The following is a 23,008-nucleotide window of genomic DNA, read 5'->3' on the forward strand; positions in this document are numbered from 1 at the left end:
AAAAAAAAAAAGGGGGGGAAAAATTTTCAAAAAAAAAAAAAAAAAAAAAAAAAAAAAAAAAAAAAAAAAAAAAAGCAGGCATCGCAATCCTAGTCTCTGATAAAACAGACTTTAAACCAACAAAGACCAAACGGGATAAAGAAGGGTATTACATAATGGTAAACAGATCAATGCAGCAAGAAAAGGTAACTATCCTAGATACATAGGCACCCAATACAGGAGCACCCAGTTTCATAAAGCAACACACTTACAAAGAGACTTAGACTCCCACACAACAATAGTGGGAGACTTTAACACCCCACTGTCAATATTAGACAGACCAATGACACAGAAAATTAACAAGGATATTCAGGCCTTCAACTTAGCTGTGGACCAAGCAGACCTAACAGATATCTACAGAACTCTCCACCCCAAGTCAACAGAATATACATTCTTCTCAGCACCATACCACACTTATTCTAAAACTGACCACATAATTGGCAGTAAATGCAAAAGAACAGCAAATGCAAAAGAATAGAAATCATAACAAACAGTCTCTCAAACCACACTGCAATCAAATTAATCCAAGAAACTCACTAAAAACAGCACAACTACATGGAAACTGAACAACCTGCTCTGGAATGTCCATTGGGTAAATAACGAAATTACGGCAGAAATAAATACGTTCCTTGAAACTAATGAGAACAAAGACGCAACATACCAGAATCTCTGGGACACAGCTAAACAGTGTTTAGAGGAAAATTTATAGCACTAAATGCCCCCAGGAGAAAGCAGGAAAGATCTAAAATCAACACTCTAACATCACAAATTAAAAGAACTAGAGAAGCAAGAGCAAACAAATTCAAAAGCTAGCAGAAGACAAGAAATAACTAAGATCAGAGCAGAACTGAAGGAGACAGGCACATGAAAAATGCTTCAAAAAACAATTAATGAGTCCAGGAGCTGGTTTTTTTTTTTTTTTTTTTTTGAAAAGATCAACAAGATAGAGGACTAGTCAAATTAATATAGAAGAAAAGAGGAGAATCAAGTAGACACAATAAAAAATGATAAAGGAGATATCACCACAGATCCCACAGAAATACAAACTACCACCAGAGAACACTATAAACAACTCTACACAAATAAACTAGAAAATCTAGAAGAAATGGATAAATTCCTAGAACATCCACCCTCCCAAGACTAAACCAAGAAGTCAAATCCCTGAATAGACCAATAACAAGTTCTGAAACTGAGGCAGCAATTAATAGCCTACCAAAGAAAAAAAGCCCAGGACCAGATGGCTTCACAGCCAAATTCTACCAGAGGTACAATTCTACCAGAGGTACAAATTCTACTATAGGTACAGAGGAGCTGGTACCATTCCTTCTGAAACTATTCCCAACAACAGAAAAAGAGGGAGTCCTCCCTAACTCATTTTACGAGGCCAGCATGATCCTAATACCAAAACCTGTCAGAGACACAACAAAAAAAGAAAATTTCAGGTCAATACGCCTGATGAACATCAATGTGAAAATCCTCAATAAAATACTGTGAAACCGAATCCAGCAGCACATCAAAAAGCTTATCCACCACAATCAAGTTGGCTTCATCCCTGGGATGCAAGGCTGGTTCAACATACACAAATCAATAAACGTCATGCATCACATAAACAGAAACAATGACAAAAACTATATAATTATCTCAATAGATGCAGAAAAGGCCTTCAACAAAATTCAACACCCCTTCATGCTAAAAACTCTCAATAAACTAGGTATCAATGGAACGTATCTCAAAATAATAAGAGCTATTTATGACAGAAACACAGCCAATATCATACTGAATGGACAAAAGCTCGAAGCATTCCCATTGAAAACCAGCACAAGACAAGGATACCCTCTCTCATCACTCCTGTTCAACACAGTATTGGAAGTTCTGGCCAGGACAATCAGGCAAGAGAAAGAAATAAAGGTTATTCAAATAGGAAGAGAGAAAGTCAAATTATCTCTATTTGCAGATGACATGATTGTACATTTAGAAAACCCCATCATTTCAGCCCAAAATCTCCTTAAGCTGATAAGCAACTTCAGCAAAGTCTCAGGATACAAAATCAATGTGCAAAAATCACAAGCATTCCTAGACACCAATAATAGACAAACAGAGAGCCAAATCATGAGTAAACGCCCATTCACAATTGCTACAAAGAGAATAAAATAACTAGGAATACAACTTACAAGGGATGTGAAGGACCTCTTTAAGGGGAACTACAAACTACTGCTCAAGAAAATGAGAGGATACAAATAAGTGGAAAAACATTCCACGCTCAAGGATAGGAAGAATCAATGTTGTGAAAATGGCCATACTATCCAAAGTAATTTATAGATTCAATGCTGTCCCCATCAACCTACCACTGACTTTCTTCACAGAATTAGAAAAAACTACTTTAAATTTCATATGGAAGTAAAAAGAGCCCATATAGCCAAGAGAATCCTACGCAAAAAGATGAAAGCTGGAGGCATCACGCTACCTGACTTCAAATCATATTACAAAGTTACAGTAACCAAAACAGCATGTTACTGGTACCAAAACAGATATATAGACCAATGGAACAGAACAGAGGCCTCAGAAATAACGCCATACATCTACATCCATCTGATCTTTGAAAACTCTGACAAAAACAAGCAATAGGGAAAGGATTCCCTATTTAATAAATGGGGCTAGGAAAACTGGCTAGTCATATGCAGAAAGCTGAAACTCGATCCCTTCCTTACACATTATACAAAATTTAATTCAAGATGGATTAAAGACTTAAATGTAAGACCTAAAAACCATAAAAACCCTAGAAGAAAACCTAGACAATACCATCCAAGACATAGGCATGGGCAAGGACTTCATGACTAAAACACCAAAAGCAATGGCAACAAAAGCCAAAATTGACAAATGGGATCTAATTAAATTAAAAGGGCTTCTATACAGCAAAAGAAACTACCATCAGCATGAACTGAGGCAACCTACAGAATGGGAGAAAATTTTTGCAATCTATCCATCTGACACAGGCCTAATATCCAGAATCTACAAAGAACTTAAACAAACTTACAAGAAAAAAAAAAAAACAACCCCATCAAAAAGTAGGTGAAGGATATGAGCAGACACTTCTCAAAAGAAGACATTTATGCAGTCAACAAACATGAAAAAAAGCTCACCATCACTGGTCATTAGAGAAATGCATATCAAACTACAAGGAGATACCATCTCATGCAAATTGGAATGGCAATCATTAAAAAGTCAGGAAACAACAGATGTTGGAGAGGATGTGGAGAAATAGGAACACTTTTACACCACTGGTGGGAGTGTAAATTAGTTCAACCATTGTGGAAGACAGTGTGGCGATTCCTCACAGATCTAGAACCAGAAATACCATTTGACCCAGTAATCTCATTACTGAGTACATACCCAAAAGATGATAAATCATTCTACTGTAAAGACACATGCACACGTATGTTGACTGCAGCACTGTTCAAAATAGCAAAGATTTGGTACCAACCCAAAAGACCATCGATGATAGATTGAATAAAGAAAATGTGGCACATATACACCATGGAATACTATGCAACCGTATAAAATGATGAGTTCATGTCCTTTACAGGGACATGGATAAAGCCAGAAACCATCATTCTCAGGAAACTAATACAAGAACAGAAAACCAAACACCGCGTGTTCTCACACATGGACACAGGGAGGGGAACATCACACACCAGGGACTATCAGGGGGTTGGAGACTAGGGGAAGGATAGCATTAGGAGAAATACCTAATGTAGACGACAGATTGATGGGTGCAGCAAACCACCATAGCACATGTATACCTATGTAACAAACCTGCACATTCTGCACATGTATACAAGTACTTAAAGTATAAAAAATAAAAAATGAAAAAAAAAGTGGTATATAACTGTTGGGACATACACATACGCTATTGTTGTTTGGTTTAAAAAAAATGTATTTTAATATTTCTTTTATCTCCAAAAGCTGTTATCAATTTATCAGTTTATCTTAAAATGGATACAATCTTTAGAGAAAAGATATATAAACATAAAACACATGGAAGACTAAAATGCATCTCCAGTGACAATAAAACTGTTCAAAGTTGGAATTGAACTCAATCACTTCAATCAGGAAATACACAGACAAGCAACATATATTTTTCCCCTCCATTGTAAGGTCCACACCCTGGAACTTATTATTAAAATAAAACACTAACTTAGAAATGTTATTAGGTTGGCTGCCATTTTTTTAAATGTCCAAAAACTGCAATTACTTTTGCACCGAACTATACAATAAAAAATCCTAAAGTAATCATATGAACTCTTTCTTTGTTTTTTTCTTGAGACAGGTTCTTGCTTTGTCACACAGGCTGGAGTGCAGTGGCATGACCATGGTTCGCTGAAGCCTTGGCCTCCTAGGCTCAAGCGATCCTCCCACCTCAGCCACTTGAGTATCTGGGACTATAGGTGTGCACCAACATGCCCAGCTAGTATTTTTTATTTTTTGTAGAGACAGGGTCTCACTATGTTACCAGGGTTAGTCTTGAACTCCTAGGCCCAAGCAATCCACCCGCCTCAGCCTCCCAAAGAGCTGGGATTACAGGAATGAGCCACCATGCTTGGCCCGAACTTCCTATAATTGCTAATTTTTACTTATTTTGTATTAATTCCTTAATCTTTTCTAAAAGTTGGTCTTTTAGGGGATGAAACATAGTGAGAAAGTCCTTATTCTTTTACATTTTCATTTTGAAATAATTTCAGACTTATAAAAAGTGATAAAATACAGAGTGGTATAAACAATACCAGCTTCCCCCACTGCTGCTCCTGCTCCTATTGTTACTATTACTAAGAGCAAACATTTATTCAGAGGTTTATTATTTTCCAGGCACTGTAATAAACAGAATATTGCATGATTCACATAATGCTCTAATGAAATTTAAATCTTAATTTCTTGAGTAAACTGAAGTACCAAAGGTTCAGTAACATGCTCAAAGTCACAGCTAGTAAACAGCAGAGCAGGAATTTCAACCAAAAGACTGCCTGATTTCAAACCTTGTGTTCTTACCCACTAAGCTATCCTACCTAATTTAAGCACTTATTTACTGTCTTACCTTACGATTTTATTCCAAGTATAAATCTTAAACCCTATTTTAAATTATTTAAAATATTTTATATGATAAAGATCTTACTCAAGAGGCAAAATACTTTCAGAACATATCCTATTTAATATTTTATCATTATTCCAAGCAAATGACATTTTCTCTCAGAACGAAACATTTCCTTCTAAAGATAACAAAAGCTTGTGACTTGTCTCAGGCAAACTTTTCTTAATCTACCATTTAAAAAATTTATTTTTCTTCCTTTCAAGCATCTGTTGAATTATAATCAACATGTCAAGACAGGAGTTTATATGTAGATATTCCTATCAATAGTGATAAACATGCTGAGGAGAACTTAATAAAATTTTCTAGTTTTAAAACACACATACAAATCTAAATTTATTTTCTTTTATTACAAAGTAAGAAAATAGACCTAAAAAGAAACCCAGTGCAGTGGTCTGCTTACTTACCTTGCGAGCAAAATCTCCTTTTCCTTTACTATAGGCTTTGTTCTCAAGGAAATCATACACATAGTGAGCTAAAGCTGGGGATGCCTTCATCATTTCAGGAGCTAACAGTAACTAACAGGAAAAAAAAAAAGAGAGAGATTATCTTAAACTGACAGGATTCTCGAAATTAACTATTGTTTATAACTTTAGCTCATAAATTGTAAGACTATATAGTAAAAAATATCAATTTATATTTTTAAAAACCCATTTATACAGTTAAGATAAAGTCACCAATAATTTTATGACAATAAACAGTTAGGTATATATATTCTTCACATCAGCTATTTTGACTTTAAGTGTACTAATATGAAAGTTGTCCGAATATATTTACTATTTTTTTTTCAGATCTTATAGCTTATACTAAGAAGATCCACGTTGGAAAACTGTTACGTTATTTGCATAGTAATTTTAGAGTTAACATTAAATAAGCTGGGCAAGGTGGCTCATGCCTGTAATCCCAGCACTTTTGGAGACTGAGGTGGGAAAATTGCTCAAGCCAGGAATATAAGACCAGCCTGGGCAACAAAGTAAGACCCCATCTCCACCAAAAAATTAAAAAAATTAGCCAGGCACAGTGGCATGCACCTGTAGTCCTAGCTACTTAGCAGGCTGAGGCAGGAGGATCCCTTGAGCCCAGGAGTTCAAAGTTGCAGTGAGCTATTATGGCACCACTGCATTCCAGCCTGGGTGACAGAGCAAGACCCTGTCTCAAAACAAACAAAACATTAAATAAAAATGGTATGAAATAAAGTACATAAAATAATCCAAACAAAAACACTGAAGTGTTATACAGAAGCCCCAAACAAAATATTGCTTTCACAACTGGAATGTAACAACATTCTAGCTTGGTCCCTTCAATGGAACAAGTTTTGACATAATGAGTTCATTAGCTAAGAAGTATACAATACGGCAACATCTACAAGATACATTTATGATAAAAGATTTGGGAAAAGGTAGTTTTTCTTAAGAATCTTGTAAATAAATGATACAGACATTTAGCACTTTAAACAAAAAATTCAAATGTTTGAGCCAGGAGAAGACAGGCATGTGCATTTATCTAAACACAAACAAGCAAAATCCCTAACACGGAGTGTCTAAAAACTTCTAAGTTAATCAATACACACAGAAATAATGTTTACAAATTACTAAGCAGACTGCATGTCACATGTGACATACTGCACAAAAGTGGCGGCTATCCTGCGATTACAGTAAAAACACTCTGCGTGCTATAGTAAATGAAAAACGTTCTATACCTGTGTGCTATATTAAATGAAAATCTGTAGATTATAGTAAGCATGAGCTTACCTGCAAATAAGCATTTAGATCCTTTTTTCTCTTTTCTAAAAAATCTCTATCCATATTATTAAAAGTCTTCTTTCCAGGAAGCTTCAATATGCTTGATAGACTTTCAAACTGTAAGACAAAATACATTCAATAGCACTTTTTATAAAGACAAAAGGTTTTCCCAAGTGATGATTTCTCTACATATTAAAAACATCTTCAGGACAGGTGCGGTGGCTCATGCCTGTAATCCCAGCACTTTGGGAAGCTGAGGCAGGCGATTACCTGAGGTCGGGAGTTTGAGACCAGCCTGACCAACAAGGAGAAACCCCGTCTCTATTAAAAATACAAAATTAGCCGGGTGTGGTGCACATGCCTGTAATCCTAGTTACTTGGGAGGCTCAGGGAGGAGAATAGCTTGAACCCAGAAGGTAGAGGTTACGATGTGACGAAAGTGCGCCATTGCACTCCAGTCTGGGCAACAAGAGCGAAACTCCATCTCAAACAGCAACAACAACAACAACAACAAAACCATCTTCAACAGATAATTTTGCAACATATTATGTGAAAATCAGAAAATAAAAAACATTGTCCAAATATACTCAAAACACATTCTAATATTATTTATTTAAAAAGTATCTTAAATCAAGAATGACAAATTTGCATAAATGATGAAGATGGATTTTGACCATGCGGGGTTTCATTTCATATTCTCCCTAACGTTGAGATTGTTCAACTTTTTTATAATAAAAGGTTTTAAAAAATATTTTCCTTAATAAGTCTTTGACCTGTGAATAAAAGTACTAGTAAATAAAATGACAATTTTCAAAATACAGATAGTAGTTATATTATAACCCTGTGTATATACAATTATAATAAATATTGAAACCTTTGCCCCATCAACCACATTAAACATAAAGTCATAGATTACACTAACCAAAAAAATTAGTAACAGTCAGCATATACTTTATCTTTGTAAAATCACAAACACAAAGTAAATGTGTATACCACAAGTCTAGCACTTATGGACTTAACATTTGGATGCACCTTCAAAGGTCCATCATTGTAATCTGTAATGCCTTGCTAAAACACACAGATTTTTTTAAACCATACTAGCTGCTAAAATAGTTTAACAGCAAAGTCATTTAACTAGTGACTGTACCTGACCAACAGCCTAGTACCGAAATTCAAACAGGCCTTACCACTTTTCCCATGTGATACATATCCTAAAGTGAAACAAACTTTTTAAAACAATTATTTGTTCAAAAGAAGAACATTTCTGTAAAGAAAACTAATTCTTGGTGCAGAGATTAAAGAGAAGAGAAATGAAAAGGATTAGGATAATTTCCATCCCCAAACTGGAAGATTCTGATACATTATTAAAGGACAAATCTGATGGCTGCTTAGAGCTAAAATGTGAACAAGTTCATTATATGTTACACATGAAAGGCAAAAGTAGTCTTTTACTCCAGTATTGGGAGGAAAACCAAAAATGGGTACAGGTAATTTATAGAGAAATCATACTACAGCAATATTCTCAAATGTGGTGATTCACAGAAGTATTAGAAATGGATCCTCACTGAATATCACATGTCAAAAAAAATTTTTTGGAAGCAAATTTACTTTTTCAAGGTGTCCTAAAAGATATTTCCTGCAATATGACCTATCTACATTAAACTACTGACTCAATTTTAGAAAATACATATTTTTTCTGGCATTACCAAGTCTTCTGTGCTTGTACTGTATTTCCTCAAATTCATGATGAAGCCCTAACTTTCAGTGCCTCAGATTGTGACTGAATTCAGAGATAAAGCCCTTAAAGAGATGATTAAGTTTAACTGAGCCCCTTAGGGTGGGCCCCAACCCAACCTGACTGGTAGCCTATCAGAAAAGAAAATTTGGACCCACTAAGAGACAACAGGAATGCATCACACAGGGAAATGGCCACGTAGGGACATGGCAAGAACCCTGCCATCTACAAGCCAAGAAGCAAGGCCTCACAACAAACCAAACTTGTCAATACCTTGATCTTTGATTTCTAGTCTCTGGAACTGTCAGAAAATAAATTTCTGTTGTTTGGGCCACCCAGTTGGTGGTATTTTATTAGGGCAGCCCTACCAAACTAATATACCAAGGAAATATGACAGTATCCATTAAAACAACAATTTATTTCAGAAACTTTAAAATATTAAACCTTACTAATAAAAAGAAAAAAAAACTGCAGTAACAGTTGTTTTCTTAAAGCCTAAATTACCAAAACAAACTCCATTGTAAGTTGTCTGTCTGGAACAGAAACATAAATCACTAACACTTTTCTCAAACTATAAAAGCAAGGGAGAAAATGTGAAAATTTATACTCTGTATTAATTCATCATAAACTTGCTATTTAAAAGATTATTTTAAAGTACGAACAAAACAATTGCCCATTCCCTGAAAAGTAATATAATTCCCTCTGCCAAAATTCATGAAAATATTTTAAAGGCATTTAAAAGAAATTAGAAATTCAGCAAAAAAGAACTAAAATAAATTATAACAGAGGATTTCAATGTTTACAAATAATTCAAATACTACACATAAATCGTAGACATTCTAAAATCAAAGATCTTACTTTTCTACATTAAACACACCAAGTTTAGATTCCTAATACACTCCTGGAAAATTCAAAGAACAGACTTAAAATTTTGTATTAAAGTAATTCAAAATTTGTTTAATATGGTGCATATTTTTACTCAGTTATCTTAATGAATACTTAATATTATCATTTAAATCATTAGTAGTTTATCTATACCCATATAGATTTCACCAAATAAAACAGAAATGCACAGTAACTACTACACTATAAGCTCTTAGAGGCAAGGATTTGGTCTGTCTTGTTCCCTTATATGTTGCTAGCACCAAGAAAAGTACCACACACATACGAAAAGCTTAATAAATATTTGTTAAATCAATGAATGAGCAGCTCAGGCCATTTCCAAAATCATGACATTTAACATTTTAATTAGTTTCTTTTAATTCTTGTAAGTCTCCATAAAACAACAAATAAGATTATTAAAATCTTTAAAGAAAATAAATGATAGCTCACACATTTAGCTTGGATTTTCATTTATTTATTTACTTACTTACTTACGGAACAGGGTCTCACTCTGTCATTTATTTATTTATGGAACAGGGTCTCACTCTGTCACCCAGGCTGGAGTGCTGTGGTAGGATCTCAGCTCACTGCAATCTCCACCTCCCAGGCTCAAGTGATCCTCCCACCTCAGCCTCCTGAGTAGCTGGGACTACAGGCAGGCACCACCGCGCCCAGCTAATTTTTTGTATTTTTTGTAGAGAGAAGGTTTCGTCATGTTGCCCAGGCTGGTCTCAAACTCCTGACCTCAAGCAATCTGCCCACCTCAGCCTCCCAAAGTGCTGGAATTATAGGTGTGAGGCACCGAGCTTGGTCTTGGAAAAAACGTTGTATCACGAAATGATATAAACAAAATGAAACTTGTTTTAAAACAATTTTACTTTAAGAGCTCTATGCAGCTACCATTTGTTCGTGTTAACAGGCTGTACTGTGACCAACTGCTGAATTACAAGTCATTACATTTTTCTTCCATTATTTTATAAAGGATTTGAGTTTTTAAAATATAGATAAGGCTGAGCTAAAAGGCAAACACCCTAAGTCTTATTTACAGATACTTAATATTTTACTAAAACCTAATTTTCATTTAAAAGAAGAGGTTTTAATCTCTTAAGTTCTGTGAACAATCTAAACACTTAGATATTCAGTACTGTGACTTTATAAGAAACACACACACACACCCCCACACTCACACACACAAACACAAAAAAGGAAACACCAAGTCAAAACACGTCCATTTCACTTGCATGAGCTGTTTGAAAAAGAAATTGTGCTGTATCAATGTCATGTAATTTCTGGTGCTGAATTGAAAAGGGAAATTTCTGTATGAACTGTCCTCTTAAAGTTTTCTTAAAAAGTATGTTCTTCATTTACATTTGTCAATATGTAAACATAATGCCTACAGTTCTAGTCTAGTTCTACATTTAAATCAGGGAATGATTATTCCTCTTAACTAGAAAGAAAATTACAACTACTTACACAATAAAAATTTCATATTAAACTATACTCTCATTAATTTGCAAGTAAATTCATTTGCAAATAAATAAAACTCTTACCAATTCAAATTACTTTTTAAATTATCATGTTTGGTTAAAGTGTAAGGATGGGAATAAAAAGATATATGAGCTATATGCTTTTAAAACAATATCAAACAGGTAATATTTTAAAAAGGTAAAGCAATTATTTCTTCAATGTGGGGCAGAAAGTTATTTCATCTCTGCAAACAAGTCAAGCTAAACATGAGGAAAGGTTATATTTGACTCCAGAACAGAAGAACAGGTACGTCTAAAGTTATTAATTTAATTTTCTTATTAATATAATTCAAAATAGTCCTTTTAATACAGGCTTCAGAAGTCAACATTAACCTGTTTTTCATCACTTTAAAGCTATTATTAATCTCTATCCACAAGATATTTTAATAAGATTATCATGGTGCCAACTATATATTTTCCACTATATTAAGTTGAAAAAGATATTTTCTGATTTCTAAAGTAGTACAATGTCATTTCAAAGCTTTAGCTCACCCAATCAGATGTCACTTTTAACTATTATTGGTTTAATATCAGTTGTATACCTAAAAGCCCTGAATGAGTCAGACTTTTTAAGAGTTAAAACAAATTTCATAGATAATTTATTCCAATTCATCAAAATTTTTTTAAGTTTGAGAAAATAAAATATTTTAATTAAAAAATAGGACAAGGAAATAATTGCTTTAGATTTATCAGTCTTTAAGAGTCGTTTTAAATTTATTTCTATAAAAACAAGAATTTAAAATTAAAATTAAAAGATTAAAAATATTACTTGGTAATATTAAATTAATTTTAGGTTGTGATTCAAAATAATTTGAGTACATGATTCAAGGATTCATTTCACTGTTACAGCTGCTGCATGGAAAAAGCTGCCATTTAAAAATAACTTCTAGGTTTTAAACTATGCCTTCAAAAACCAAAAGCACAAAATGTCCTATAGCAATCCCCGTTCCTACTTCAAAGTAAGCCCAAAAAACTTCGAAAAGCACAATACACACAAACAAATTTTAAAATCAGAAACATGTATTCACTTTAATTTTCCAAGGTATACCCTTGATAGTTTGTCACTAGTCCGTAATGGTTAGGACTGATGAAGTGTTCAACATTTGATTTATTTGTTAAATGCTCAGATTAATTCTAAGATTTATGGTGATTATACCAAAAATTCTTACCTTATTTTTTAAATGTATCAATATCTGGCCATCCTCAGATTTATAATCAAAATCAAATCATGAAACAACATGAAGTACACAAGTTTTTAAAACTTCATTACCTGTTCAGTGATTCTCATGTGGAAGTCATGGAAGTCACTATAACGACGATAGGTTTTCCACATCTCCTCACTGTTTAGGTTGCGCCGGTGTACAGTGATGGCATATAATGCGTATGTCTTGCCATGATCATTACAAACGCCTGCCACAGCATATGGGTCATAGTCAGCATATACTAGTCATTTAAAACAAAATGAAGAGGAACGAAAGACACAAAAAAGGAGGAAGATGAAGAAAACAAAAAAGATAATATGAAATGAAGAAGAATCTGAAATGATAGACTGAGACAGAAGGATGTCACCAAAGGATAGATTCCCATCCTCCATACTCACATCCATAAGGTATTACATATAATGGCTAAAATACAAAATAAACTAAGTTTAGTATGACACTATCAATCACAAAGTGGTACCTATTACAATTCTCTTTCTTCCAAAGAGCTTTCTGTTACTACATCACTACATCATTACATTACTACATCTAGTGTTACCTCAGAGAGTAAAATTAGAATTTCTTAAATTTAATATAGAAAAAATAAACAAAATAATGTTTTGTCCTAGCCTTCACTCTTCAGTTGTATTATAATTTAAATCTTTTCAACTAAACAGCAACAGCCACGGGATAACATTTATCTTCTGGTAATTTTCTTTTTCTTTGATATGTTCAATAGTTCACAAGTGCAGTTTATTCTGGGGATTTTTTTTTCAAAGCATTTTCGCATTAATTTGCCACATATCAAGTCCGGTAATCTCTAAAATCAAAGCCTGTTCCCATTTTGTGCTAATCTTAACTAAGGAGATGCACTTTAAATCATTTTCTCTAACTTGTCTTTCTGAGGTTCCATTTCTTTATTTTTCTGCACTCTACAATTAGGTCTCCAAAAGTTAATATTGAGTCTCTTCTCATCTGTATCTGGCCTATTTCTTAATCTATCCTCTGACCTTTATTTTAATCACTGTATTTTTTTATCTCTAGAGTTCTATTTGGTTCTTTTTCATATTGTTTATTCTTGTCTTAGGATTTCTCTCTAGGAATATTTTTAACATACTTGTGGCCAAATCTATTAAGACTGCCATCTCCAAGTTCACAGGATGCAAATTATCTGCTGGTTCTGTTTTCTTTCTCTTATTGTGGTTCATATTTCTTTCTGTTGCTATTAATTGCTTTCTGTAAGCTCATTTCCAGCTGGTTTTATTTCTCCCTGGGTGTTCTGAGTGCCCTCAGCTAGGGAAGCATTCACATTGAAAAGTGTCAAGTGTCATCACTCTAACTGCTGGTTTCAGTGGTTCAGAAATAATTTTAATACTAACTCTCTGGCTTGAGATCTTGTAGTACATAATCATCTGAGGACAGCTAAATCCGGACATACTCATGATGGGATGCAAGCTGGGCTTTCAATATTTTGTGGGTGACAGATATCATTTCCAATCATGATCCTGACATTTCTTGTTCTTTCTACTGATGGCAGGCTAAGTTTTCCTAGTTCTTCTTTGACATCGAGCTGCCCTTTGTGACTCTAGGCTTTATGTGAAGTACTTTGTTCCAGCCTCCCATGGCCTTGGCCCATCCTGCCTCTTCTAAATGTGAGGGCATGAAAATGCTATCAAAATCAAGATCCAGTCTTTATGCTACTATGAACCCCTTGCTTTAACACCCCTTCAATTCCTTGAATTTATTTTTCCTCATGGTATATGGCACCTGTAGTTTTTCCCCTTCAGCTATTCTTGTAATGATGTTTTCAGCCTTTCTATATGTGGAAGGCATGATTTCCCAGTTCAGACTACCACACTAACCAGAAGTCTAAAACTGATCTTGTAATAATGGATTACGTTGATTTGTAAGTGTGAATAAAAATGGTCAAGGTCTGGGGCTAATATTTTGCTATTTTGTATACAACTGGGAAGAAGAAGTTCAGTATAGCTTTTTGGTAAATTAATAACATAAAAGTTAGAACTCTATATTGGCAAGAGTAGTTGGACAGAAGCTCTTCCTGAACTTTCATAAAAATGTTTCTAAGATTTGCACTTTCTTTTCAAAATTGTCTTCATTCCCTTTCCATCTATTATCACTGTTTCTGATTTGACAAAATATATGACTAGAAGTAGACTTTGGACATCTTGCTCTATAAGTAGCACTATTATTCAACTGTTCACCTCGTCCACTTATCTTTCTCTCAGAGACTTAAGCAAATCAAACAGCACAACACATTTTAATCACGTTAGAGAACCACCATTTCTCAATGGAGTTAGCATGGCAACAAGAGAATGGTTTTATCAGGTGTGTCCAAGATAGGTTTGGGAAAGGAAAATAGAAAGCAGAGGCCAATTAGGCAGCTAACCATAACCAATTAAAAATTAACAAGACCAAGAATAGCAAGAAACAAAAAAGGAGAAGAGATATAAGAAAGAATAATCAGAATTTGTCAAAAATCGATAGGCTTGGAAGATCACCCAGGGTGCATGCACAGTAGGAAAAATAATGAGCTAATTATAAAAAAAAAAATACAAAAGGCATCAAGGTAATCTGACTTAAAGACAATGGGGTTACACATATTGGTTTTGTGAAGATGGTGATTTAGCTAGAAGCGTTTGTTTTTATTAGACCAATGTTACTCATAGCAGGTGATCTGCAAACTATTTGCTACTAATTTTTATTATGTAAAAAAAAGCACCAGAATGTAAATCAACTTCATTACTAATCATATTGTTTAATTTAGCCAATACTTTTTAAAGCAAGATTTCTCGATGAATGAAGGAAGCAATACACATACTAGATCACCATTCTTGCGTGTGTACTGCTTCCTTTCAGTAGCACTGGACTAGTCTATAAGCTCCTACTTTCTGAAATAAAGATGCTAAAAGATCTAGAATCAAAGAGACTCTGAAGTCCAGTTAGTAAAATAAGTATTTAATGAACCAACCAAATGTCTATCATGCATAATTACCAATGTAATTAATTAGTTCCATAACAACCCTATGAGTTATATATTATTATTATTACTATCCCATCTTACAGATAAGGAACTTAAGGTACAAGGAAGTTAAGGAACTCACTCAGGTTCACCAGCAGCTTTTTTTCTTTTTTAACTAGATCTTAATGTTGGATGGCTCACCCAACTATTAACTGGCAGAGCTGGGGTTTGAGCCCAAGCAATTCAGTAAAAAGGTGATACTCTTAACCACTATACTATGCTGCTTCTTCAGTATTTACACGATTCTCAAAAAGAAATAATTTTTTTTTTTTTTTTTTTGAGACGGAGTCTCGCTTTGTTGCCAGGCTAAAGTGCAGTGGTGTGATCTCGGCCCACTGAAACCTCCGCTTCCCGAGTTCAAGCAAGTCTCCTGCCTCAGCCTCCCGAGTAGCTGGGACTACAGGCACACATCACCATGCCCAGCCAATTTTTGTATTTTTAGTAGAGGCGGGGTTTCACCATGTTGGCCAGGAGGGTCTCGATATCTTGACCTCGTGATCCACCTGCCTCGGCCTTCCAAAAGTTCTGGGATTACAGGTGTGAGCCACCAAGCCCAGCCTGAAATAATTTCTTAAAAATGCCTAGCACAGTGCTTCCATACATTTTAAGAAGCTAATAAATACTTGTTTTATTCCAGAAATCTGGCAGGCAACAAATGTAAATTGAGACTTCAGTTCCAGTGAGAAGAAAATGGAAACGAAGATCTATTTTTAAAAGATACAAGTTAATGTCTTCTATACTATACTATACTATAAAATCTCTTCAGTGTCTAAAATGTAACCATGAAATTGAAATGAGGTATATACTTCAGTATGTAATATAACAAACACACTTCTATATTCTAAGAACAGTGAGAGGTCAGATAAGAAAACTATCATTATTTAATACTCATTAGTGTTATCTAATAACTCAATGGCAATGATGAAAACTGGTTATTTTTCCTGGGTTTACTAACAATTCTACATGTATGCTGAATGATCACAAAGCTTTAGAGGTTTCTCACCTCATTCAAGCACTTCTTAAAGTTCTGCAAGTTTCTATACCGGGGGCTTCATTTAACCCAGTTACCTAGCCTGACTTTGCATATATGAAAACTAATCCTGAACTAAGATCTCTCCAGAAAAGATTTAATGAGAATTATACAGACAATTATCAGCTGGACTCAAGCACAAAGAGGAAAAGAATGGTTTCAGAGTTTATTAGAAATAGTAAAACACTTAGAACATAAGCATTTTCAAATGTTGATAGTCACAATCTTAGAGAGATCAAATACATAAGCAAATAAATACAATATAATTTAATGAAGGACATGCTGTAGAAAAAAGTAACAAACATATGACTAGAGAACAAAAAAAAAAGGTTAGTAAAAATTAAGTGTGGAAAATTATTTAGGGATACAATAATACATAGTTTTAATGCAGTAATTATACTTCAAACTCTCTTACCAGTGTCTGAAATGTAGGCATGAAGTTGTACTGAGTCATCAGAAGACACATTTGAAAGGTCATCTAAAGACTGAGAAAAAAAAAAACCGGAAACAAATTTTTAAAATTTTGTAGGAAAAAAAGTATCAAAGAATTCTACATCATATATGCATTACAATTACTCATTTCCATGCATGTAAACTATATATCATTTGTATACCCTCCATCCCCTCCACACACAATAATCTTTTCCATTTAGGCTAACAGAAAAAAAGCAAAGATTAAGAAACAATAAAACAAAATAATTTAGTAATAAACTTATTAGATTATTTCTCCCTTAATTGCTTGTCCATCTACTGTAACTTGCTACTTTTCAATTATGGTCCTTATATGGCAAGAAAATCTAGATAAAAATAAAGTAGACATATTCTTATGTTAACATGTATGTTGAAATATACTAGAACCAGCTCTGTATTTTTAGCTTAATACTTTTGTTAATATAGAAATAATTTTTATACTTAATTCAGATTCCTTATCTATAAAATGAGAATACTACCTAAGTCAGAGAATTATGTGAAGATTAAATAAGACATGTAAGACATTTAGAAAACTGCCTAATATAACAAATGTTAGCTATTATTCTGATTATTTATTAAATGAGGTAAATCCATAGACTATGATAGATTTTAAATGATCAGTTTTCAAAAACAAGTCCACAAACATAAATGCCTATTGACTGACTCAAAACGAATCTTTTAGAACTACGGCCTTTGGGTCTAAACTTTAAAAATGTTTTTGTCACGTATACATATATCCACACATACATAAAAAGGAATATAATCATATAATTAAAGCAGACTGCAGAGTTAACATGGCAGCCTGAAACTGCTCTGCCTAGCAAAGACTGCTTCCAAGGTTGTCCCCTGGATGGAATCTGGGAACTTAAATTTAGGGAAGATTCCTAGCATTCTCCAACCAGTAAGAGTGGTTTACCATACCTAAACTATCTATATAAGAAATGTTTATGCTGAACACCTGCTTTCCTTCTAGGAGTCTAGAATTTCGGTATGTGCTATGTAATCTGCCTCCAACAAAAAACCTGTACATTTAGTCTCCAATGAGTCTTCCTGATGGCAACATTTCACACGTGTTGTCTTGCTGATTTTGCTTTATAAACTTTCATGGTAAGAAATTCTAGACATGAGTAAGACTATGGTGTGTCCTGTGAGTTTTCTTAGCAAATCACTGAGCCTGGAAGTGGTCTTGAGGGCACCTAACATATATAATCTAGACATACTTCACGTATTTACATTATTCACACATTTCACATATTCATATAATTCAGATATATTTCACTCTTTAAAAATAATAGGATGTGAATGAGCTTTTGAGTCCTAATGTAATATATTACTAAAACAGTCATCTAAATGACTTAAATGCAACCATCCATATGACACAGTCACTTAAATTAAGGCAACTGCATTCTAAGAAGAAGGCCAAAAATGTATCTACTAAAAACTGATTGTTAAGAGAAGCAAAATGTGATAATTCTACGCAGATAATCCACAAGACTTCCCTGGTCAACTCAAATGGCAAAGACATCAAAGTAAATTAGATCTAGTCCATGCTCTACTATCAATACCTTGAGAGACTTTAACCATATCAACTACTTTCTCGGATTTCAGTTTTCCCAATGGTAAAATGGGGCTAATACCTACTCTACATCACCGTCAGGACATACTGTGAATGAAAATGCTTTGCGGAAAAAAAAAAAGGATGCATTTATTTTACGTGCTCAAGAAATCATTTTGATAGAAATAGCACAACCTTTACTTCAATATTTTTATGTGAAAGACAGAAGACTCAGAGGAAATGGAATATTCTACCAAATTTGTATTTTCTACTATAACTTCTTCTAACTATAAGCCAGCACAGGTAACATAAAATAATCAAAATAATCTATTTTTTTTAAAAAAGCATTATTAATAATGGTAACCTTCCCTTGTAAACATTTAAAAAGGTAAATATACTTATCTCTTTAAACATGTTAGCATCTCATACTATGCAATCCAAAAGTTGTTAAAAAGGCTTTATGGAGAAATGTCTTTTTATCTCTTTTAAAATATGCAATTAGTAAATATTGTTTTCATTACATATGATGAAAACTTTGGAAAAACATTAGTTACAGTTATAATGCACGTAAATATCAAGTGGACTATAAAGTTACAATTGGTAAAGTAATATTTACAAAACTACACTTGATTTAGAAATGTAGCAAAAGAGAATTGTGATTTCAAAACAAGTACATTAATGCTATATTGAAATAAGCACAATTTGTAGAGTACTCCTTAAGTTATGATTCTTAAACTCCTTGAAAGAAAGTGTTTTTTAACACTAAGACAAAAATTGAAAATTCAAATTTACTATGATAGTCATCAAACACAACCAAAACGGCACTAAATGCTTGTAACTTACTACCAAGCTACCAATGGCAAAATGAGTACAATACCAAACACATTAAATATCTCCTTTGTTTAGTATATTGGAATAAACTATTGTGATCTAGTTTATAATCTTTTCTATACAATGAACACTATTTTTAACACTTCCTTCAAGTTCTAGGAGCAATTTATTTTTGTTTAAAGCTCTGGACTACAACAAGTAAATGGTAATAATACCAAATGATTTAGGAAATATTTTAAAAGTTACAAAGTATCTGACAACCACAACAGATCTGCTTTAGTGTTTTACTAAAGGTTATAATACAGTAATGGAACATTTACTCAATAAGTTATTTTAGAAGTAAACATAAGACAACTAACCTCTAAAACATTAGCTATTATGAAAGGTCTAAAAGAAAAGTAATGCAGGTAGGAGGAAAACAAAACAAACAACACCTTACCTGTTTTTCCCCTCCTCAACCCAGCCAAACTGGACTGAAACCTTCATAGAACACTAATATTTCCTCCTAACAGCATCTTAGAAAAGAAGTTATTCAATGGCAAGGTTGGATATATAAGAGAACTAAAATGTTCATTATTTTACACTGTACCTTGAATATGTAAAATGCCAATGACAGTTGAGATTCTAAAAACATGTCATTCTAACTTCTAATCATTAAGGATGTAGTTGCTGTAAAACTGTCTAAACTTAATAAAAAAATTTTTTTGTTTACAATGACCTGAATTTGTTTTGGTGTAGACTATAAGAAATATCTATTTGGTTTTGGTTATCCTCACCAGTTTTATATTTCTTTCTAAATACAAGAGGAGAAAAAACCTGATTCCAATATAAACATTTATGTGTCACAAACTTACTGCCTATCATAGCAATTTAGTAATCATAATTTAAACATGCTAAATATTGGAATTGAAAATAATGAAATCAATTTTTTACAAAATGCACAAAAGCAATTATGCAGGTTTAACCTAAACCAAATTTTAAATAAAGATAAAATATAATTTTTAAGTTCTAATTCATGTATGTCTTATATGTGAACTTAGCATTTCTTTAAAAGCGTAATAACTTTTTACAACACTAAATTATGATTTGGGGCCTTCTTTATATATCACTTATTTACATACATTAAGGCTCGGCCTTTTACATTATTTTCAAGTCACTTTAATAAAGTACCCATAATAGTACTTACCAAATTTATGCTTCCTGTAGGAGACCCATTAAAAGATTCTGCAGGGGGGAAATTCAACTTAGTATACAGCAAAAAACTTTAAAACGGTTGCTTTATCTAAGGTTCAAACACCAAGAATGAAAGTCACATAAGCCAAGATATAACATAATAGTAAAAAAATAAATAAAAAATAAAAAAAAAATAAAATTGTGGAATACTCCCAAAAACTTGATCCCTTAAAGTTCTATGGTTTTCTAAGCCAGGCATTTAAGTGACAATATGGTATGTACCTGATAGCTGGCCAAAAATCAAAAGGGCATTAGTGTTCAGGAGAGTAATTATTAAATGTTTTTATTCTAATGGAATCAAATAAGTTGCCTAATACAATATAAGCATAAGGAAAACGCTGCAGAATGAGGCCCATTAGGAAACATCAGCACTATTCTCTAACTTCTGTCTCACTGGACTAAGAAAGATTACAAATAAAATCAGTCTGTAGTGTGAGGGAGAAACAGACTTATTTTTAATAGGTCTATTAAGTCCTCTTATTCTTGGTGGTAGATTTTCTTGAAAATACTAGAAGTCCAGATTTTAAATCAATATATAACTAATAGATAAAAGACACTTAAAACCGCTTATGCAATTCCATTTAATTAAAAGCAACTGGGAAAATTAATGTTAGAGAGTAAGTCAATTTTAGATTATTAACATTAATATCAAGCAATAATCTTTTCCCTTAGGGTTTTATTATAAATCTAAGAAAATTAAGTTACCAATTAAGGTGTTTCTTTATTAAACACATAAACAAATCTATGGTAAAGCAATATTCATACACAGTTTAATATATGGTTTCTAGCACTTAAGAGGTTATGAATTTGGTTCTCTAAATGGGTCTTCAAAAAAGCAAGACTATTATTTCTACAAGGAGGCAGCTGATTTTGCCTTCCAAATGTATTCTAAATGCTCAAGAACATTTCTTGGTTCTTCAGCCCTTTGGGTCATAAAAAAAAATGGGAATTCACCTAGGATTATCCCTTGGTGATACTTAAAATGAGTAAAATAGTTTTCTATCCTCCTTATTCAATTATATGCCTCCTACCTCTTCTGTAGTCTGCCCACCTCTTAAATCTTCCCACCAAAGACAAGTCAAGTTAAAGGAGAATTTGGGATCAAAATAGGGCATAGTTTACTTTCTTGATCAACAATAAGAAGATCCAGAAATACAGTATAAAATCAATCTTGGTCGACATTTAATCAAGAATTGGATGACTACCTACAAATATTAGAAAACAAAAGAAAGCACTGTTCAACATGGTGAGAAAAACAACGTTGAGATTAAAACTTAAAAGGAAAACATATTCATATAGTTTTAAAAGACTATGAAACTCTGTTGTAATAAAGGAGAAAACACCTATTTTTAAAATAATTTAATAACTAAAGAAAGTAATCATGAATAAACAGAAAGGGCAATGGAAGAAATGAGGAGAAAAAGAGAGAAGAGAGATAGTAAGCACAAGCAAGCCAACCAGCTAATTCTCTACCTACTGTTAAGTTTGGTTAAATAGGAATGAAATTTCTACTCAAGCAAAGAAAAACCACCAGAGGATACAGTACTATACCATATGATATGACTTGGCTCGTTAATTTTAGGCTCAAATGTAGACTACTTTTTAAAAAATCAGCTGCACATTAATCCCTAGATTAGATAATTATTTCAGAATGTCTAAAAGGTAGTCAAAATTTCAGAATGTCTAAAAAAGTGCTGAGTAGCTTAATTTTAAAAGTCAGAAAACTAATTTATAACAAAAAAATGTGGAAAGGCCTTTTTTTTGATTACATAATCATATAAAAAGAAGTATATTAGAAGCATTACTATTTGAGAAAGGTAAACCAGTGGCCTAAAACCTAAACACTGACAAAGACAACAGACAGCTGACAGTTATTGGCCCAGCATGGTGGCTCACGCCTATAATCCCAGCACTTTGGGAGGCCAAGGCAGATGGATCATGAGGTTAGGAGATTGAGACCATCCTGGCTAACATGGTGAAACCCCATCTCTATTAAAAATACAAAAAATTATCCAGGCGTGGTGGCGGGCGCCTGTAGTCCCAGCTACTCGGGAGGCTGAGGCAGGAGAATGGTGTGAACCCAGAAGGTGGAGCTTGAAGTGAGCCTAGATCACGCCACTGTCCACTGTGCCCGAGGCTGGGCGATGAGCGAGACTCCCGTCCAAAAAAAAAAAAAAAAAAAAACCTGACAGTTATTTTAAATATGTAATGTTCTCATATTATACCCATGCAGTCCACATACTTTTTTCAAATGGTTTCAAAAAAGGGATAGGTAATTTCACAGTAATAGAAATCTCATCAATTAGGAAACAAAGACAGCAATGTCTTAGAAAGACAATAAGATATGTAAGTATATAATCTCAAACTACAATCAATGATTCAAATGTGAGAGGTTACTCAATGACTGATATATGAGAAGCAAATTTACTTCAGATCAAAACCAGTTCCAAAAAAAAAAAAATTTAATATACTTCATGTTTCAAAAAAGTACAGTATACGATTTTAGGAAGTTTGAGATTGCTTATAGTTTGCTTCCAATAGCTGTACTGAAGACGACAGACTGGCTGGAAAGGTATCAGTGGAAG

The 23,008-nt window shown here is 33.4% G+C and overlaps 1 protein-coding gene across 3 annotated transcripts in view; it reads right to left on the reverse strand.

Moving 5' to 3' along the window:
• The window catches only part of SNX13 (sorting nexin 13), a 152,333-nt gene that overhangs the window by 17,828 nt on the left and 111,497 nt on the right, over window positions 1–23,008 (reverse strand). For 2 of the 3 annotated variants that reach the window (XM_017890084.1, XM_017890085.1), the window contains 5 exons: window positions 20,377–20,414; window positions 16,749–16,818; window positions 12,335–12,507; window positions 6,931–7,038; window positions 5,587–5,697 (listed from right to left, as the gene is read on the reverse strand). In XM_017890084.1, coding sequence (XP_017745573.1) covers window positions 5,587–5,697; window positions 6,931–7,038; window positions 12,335–12,507; window positions 16,749–16,818; window positions 20,377–20,414 — 500 coding nt within the window. The remainder of the gene's footprint in view (window positions 1–5,586; window positions 5,698–6,930; window positions 7,039–12,334; window positions 12,508–16,748; window positions 16,819–20,376; window positions 20,415–23,008) is intronic. The other variant, XM_017890083.1, reaches the window with a different exon arrangement.

The sequence above is a fragment of the Rhinopithecus bieti genome, unplaced genomic scaffold, assembly GCF_001698545.2.
Source record: "Rhinopithecus bieti isolate Rb0 unplaced genomic scaffold, ASM169854v2 scaffold_19861, whole genome shotgun sequence".
NCBI lineage: Eukaryota > Metazoa > Chordata > Mammalia > Primates > Cercopithecidae > Rhinopithecus > Rhinopithecus bieti.